The 4,982-nt window shown below is 44.9% G+C and overlaps 1 protein-coding gene across 1 annotated transcript; it reads right to left on the reverse strand.

Moving 5' to 3' along the window:
- Positions 1–3,030: 3,030 nt before the first annotated feature.
- Positions 3,031–3,987, reverse strand: LOC120403412 (olfactory receptor 1052-like). Its single transcript, XM_039534478.1, has one exon. It carries the CDS (start codon positions 3,970–3,972, stop codon positions 3,031–3,033), a length of 942 nt encoding a protein of 313 aa, XP_039390412.1. The 5' UTR covers positions 3,973–3,987.
- Positions 3,988–4,982: the final 995 nt, after the last annotated feature.

The following is a 4,982-nucleotide window of genomic DNA, read 5'->3' on the forward strand; positions in this document are numbered from 1 at the left end:
GAAATCAATCCACCCTGATCTGTAGTTTCTGGGGGTGTAGGCCTCTGAGGCTAGACTGAGACCCTCATTGGCTAGAACCACCCAGTGAGCCAGTAACAATATCCAGTCCTGTTACCGTCCAAGCCTCAGTAATCCAAGGAACACCTGAGGGCTGCGGGAGACAGAGGGGTGCTGAGAAGGTCTAACTCATGATTGCAAACAAAGAGATGTGTTATTGGATTTGGTTGGGGGACAAGTAGCAAATCCATCAGGATTCTTGCCCCAAACAACAATGGCCCATTGTCCTTTAGAGCACAAGGGCTGTAACATGCCTGACATGGTCAAATCTCTGTCCTGCTAGGACTGAGAGAATTTTCTTCATCCCCCATGATACAGAGGTAAAGAAAGAAGAAGTGACCTCTCTTTGGTCACACAGCAAGGTCATACCAGAGCTAGAAAGAGAAGCATAAGAAACAAGTTATATCAAATATGTTTTGCATTTCAAACTAACTGATTTCTTAAACAAAGGCAAGTTGATTTGTGGTTAGTGAACTGAAATGATACATTCTTGTCTCCACGTGTTTCTAGATTGATGAACCAGTAGATCTATCCCCTCACACCTAGTTTTTATCCATAGATTGAGGGAGGAAAACAAGTTTGCCTGTTTTGTGACTGCCCAATGGCTTTCTTGAATTTCAACAAACTAGTCGATTGAACTGAACCATTTGAATAAACTGAAAGGAAGACAATATTTTCTGCACCTTTCAAGGAAGCTACTGCTGCCCAAAGCTGGGTTAGCATTTCAGTTAACTTTGCTTCCAGGGCCTTAGCTATCACACCAGTGGTGCGACTGTCTGAAAAACTTGGCAGTGAACATGTTTCACTTAATGTTATTTTTTCTCTTCTATTTAAATTATTTAAAAGATTGTCATACACTTCATCCTGAACAAAGGTGGTCAATTTCACATTTAATATTTTTTTGTCAAGCTGCCCTTACAAATCTCCAAAGATGATGATTCCACCACCTCCATGGGTCACATTCGGCGGCAGGGAGACGGGGGATAGAGGAAAACCAGCAATGAAAGCCAGGAGTCCTGACTCCCAACCCCCTGCCTCAGTCACTACAACAGGTCACACTCAGAGCCAGGGAGACTGGGAACAGGGTCCTGCTGGCACTTCCCAGCTCTGGAAGGGAGGGTTCTGCTAGAGGTATGTGCAGGATCCTGGACAAAGGACTCCTGGGCTCCATCCCCGGCTCTATCCCTGACTCTCAATGCAACCCTGAGGCAGTGGCTTCTCCTGCCCAGCCTCTGTTTCCATCAGTGGGGCTGGGGTCCCTCCCCTACAGCCCTTGGGCCGTCACGCTTCAGGAATGTACGTGGGGTACTAGGAGACCTTGAGGTGGGAGGTGTCCTGCTGGCTGTCGGTCAGTGTTGTGACCCCTCGGCTGCTAGCTTAATTATTCAGTTTGTCCGTCCATCTGTCTGTCCAACCACGGGACAGACCACTTGCAGGAAGGAATTGAAATAATGACATCATTGTTATTTTATTTGTATTTTTTTATTTGATTTTTTCCCTCAAATTTGACACCCCATTTATCTTGAAGGAGGAATTGCCTCAGCAGAGGGGAGTTTGCTAGGGGCTGCCAACTCCCCTAGCCACCTCTGTGAGCCTTTCCTCCCCCTCCGGGGCTCAGGCCGGTTCCTAGAGCTCTGGTATCGTGTTATCCCAGCCCCCACCTGCTCTGGGAGAACTGGAGGAGTCAGTCAGCAGAGGCTGCTTAAGTGCCCCATTCACCACAGCCACTGCCCATGGCATCACGTTAAGGACATGGGGATCCCTTGGGGAAAGGTGTCCACTTCCTCTCACCCCCCGGCACCACTGCCCAAAGCCTCCCAGCGCCTCAGCTGGAGGGGGCGAGGGTGGCTGAGGGGACTCTGGGGAGCGGAGCTGAATCCCCAGCTGGGTTGGGAGGTAGAACCGTTCTCGCGGGGGGACTGAGAGGAGTGGGGGCAGGAGTTCATTCCACAATGGTGGGAGAGGGGATGGAAGTCACTAGAGAAGAGAGAAGATTTCGCCTTGGGCGTTTGGTGGGGGAATCTGTCCCTCAGACATGGGGAGGGTTGAGGAGGAAATTTTCCTGGCTCACAGTGTCATTAATACCCTTCGTTCTCATGGGTGTCCAAGTCCTTGATTGATCCTTGTTTCCCTTGCTCTTGGGAAAGTGATGACCCAGAGCGAGGAGGCTCTATAAGGAAACTTATGATCCGAGTCATTCTGCAGAGAGCTAATTTAGAACAAGGTGGGGTGAGTTTAGCAGTGTAGATTGAGGAGACAGTGGTTGGGCATGTACAGAGCCACGCACAGTACATACCTTACAGGTTCAGTTGTGTCTTTACTCATCTAAGCAATGCCTCCTCGCCTACACTGCTATTTATACTGCTGCTAGGAGGCATGCCAGGTGAGGGGCTTTACATGCCACCCTAAGGAGTGTGCAGTGTAGACATAGCTTTAGGGAGCAGCCTGCTTTGCCTCTCTCTGTTTTAAGGTTCTTGTATGTTATTGTTCTGAATTCTAAAGAAATAAAAGTGTTATGTTGCAACCTTCCAAAAGTGTATTTTAGGCTTACATCTAACGTTTCTATTTGTATGCTGCGAACATAACTCTGATTCCACCCAGTAGGGGTCAGGAGTATTGGTGCACCATCCAGTTAACCATGAGAGTGGGCTGAGCACTTGGGAAGGTGGGGGTTACATGAAAGGTGTTTTATTTATTTAGAATAAAAATGGAGCAGACTGATTCAATGCTATTCTACTCAGGATCTGATAGCACAGAACTTTTAAGTGATATAATTGGCTTTAGTGAATTTATATCATGCAATGCACATTGTGTGGTTTTGATAAACAACTTGCACATCTGTCGCCTGGAAGAGCCTTTACACTGTTTCTGGCAATGCTGCTGTCATGGAGTTCTTGATTCCACCCCAGCATAGACCCCTTTCTCCTACCACCCTTCCCCGTTAGTTACGCTGAAGGATGTTATGCTAGATTTTCACTGAGTAATAATCACTTTTCTACTTAGCATTTTCCTTACTGCACATTTCACATCCCTGTTCCTCAGGCTGTAGATCAGGGGGTTCAACATGGGGATCACTATCGTATAGAACACAGAGGCTATTTGATCTGTATCCAGTGAGTAGCTGGCACTGGGTCGCAAATACATGAAAAAAATGGTTCCATGGAATATAGTCACAGCTGTCAGGTGGGAGGTGCAGGTGGCAAATGCTTTATGCCTGCCCTGGACAGAACGGATCCTCAGCACTGCAATTACAATAAGAATGTACGAGATGATGATGATCAGAAATGTGCTCATTTCAAACAAACTGCCACAGATAAAGAGTAGCCTCTCATTGACAGAGACATCACTGCAGGAGAGTTTCAGGAGAGAGGTGAGATCGCAGTAAAAGTTATTGATGATGTTGGAATCACAAAAGGATAATCTCTGCAAACTGCTTGTGTTTATCAAAGAGTTAATCAAGCCCGAGAAATATGACCCAACCACCAGCGTTATGCAGACCCTCTTGGTCATGGTGACCATGTAGAGCAGTGGGTTACAGATGGCCACATAACGGTCATACGCCATCACAGCCAGGAGGAAGATCTCAGTGGTGACAAACACAACAAAGAAGCCATATTGCATAATGCACCCGCTATAAGAAATGGCTTTGCTCTCCACTAAGAAATTGGCCAACATATTGGGAGCAATGGTGGAGGAATAGCAGACATCTAAGAAAGACAAGTTGCTGAGGAAGAAGTACATGGGTGTGTGGAGTTGGGGGTCGATCTGAATTATCAAGATCATCCCTATATTCCCCATCAGGGTGATGAGATAGATGAGAAAAAACGTGACGAAGAGCGGGACCTGCAGCTCCAGACGATCTGTTAATCCAATGAGAATGAACTTGGTCACTGTGGTGTGATTGTCTCCAATCATTCGTGTTAACTTCCTTGTTATCTGCAGGGAAAAATAATTAATCATGATGCTTATAGCAACTGATTTACATTTATTCACCACTCTGGGCAGACTTTGGGCTTTTGAGTGCCCCATTTCCCTGTGAGTGCTGGCAATAGATGCAATTTTTCATAGAGTAGGCAGTAGACAAAACACTCTGGAATGCATAGCAATGACCTTAATGTACATAGTGCATCTGTAACCCATTGGTTAGCATGCATTACGTGTGTCCCAACACTGCCTGATGTACAGAGCATGTGCTTCTGTTATAGCCCATTGCTTCACTGGCTGGCTCTTTAGCTAAGTTGTAGACACTTCTGCTTGCATTCTAGAGAGTCCCAGTTCAGTGCCTCTTGTTGATTAACATAGTAACTGTCACTCATATGCATTACTGTAGCATCATCAATTGTATGATCGCGTTGCATACCTGAGTATATTCTTATAAATAAATCTAAATCCTTCAACTGACAAGTTGTTTGAAGCCATTGTGACTGCACAGTAGTTAATGCACTTACTCTCAAAATAACCCAGAGGTAGAAGGTGCAGAATTTGGCTTAGTGTCCCTTAAAACCATTCACGTGAAAATTATGCTAAAATTCATATGTAGGCAACACTGAGCACATGAAATATAACACCACGGAGTATTAATGAAAATGAGCTTGGATGTACAGTGATTTAGAAATAAATTATGTGAATTGTTTCAAAGACTATGACACTATCAATAGTGTTTTGTTAAAACATCTTGCTGTGAAGGGGACATTTTCAGTTAAGTAAAATAAAAGGGAAAAAGACCTAAAAAGTTCTTTTCAGAAACCATCCACTGCCCCAGATCCACCCAAGACTTTGGTAATTTCCACTGAAATAGGGAGGACCTGGGTTGGGTTATTTAGAGAGAAATAAATAATTTGACACACAGTTAAATGTTTAAAGGACATATTTTTTTAATTAATTTTAACTCAGAAATTTATTAACAGATTCACTAGCAAATTCTC

This window comes from Mauremys reevesii, linkage group 4 (assembly GCF_016161935.1).
Source record: "Mauremys reevesii isolate NIE-2019 linkage group 4, ASM1616193v1, whole genome shotgun sequence".
In the NCBI taxonomy this organism is placed as follows: Eukaryota; Metazoa; Chordata; order Testudines; family Geoemydidae; genus Mauremys; species Mauremys reevesii.

Excerpts from the sequence above, each read along its gene's own strand:
- LOC120403412 (XM_039534478.1), bottom strand. The coding sequence starts at position 3,972 with ATGATTGGAGACAATCACACCACAGTGACCAAGTTCATTCTCATTGGA.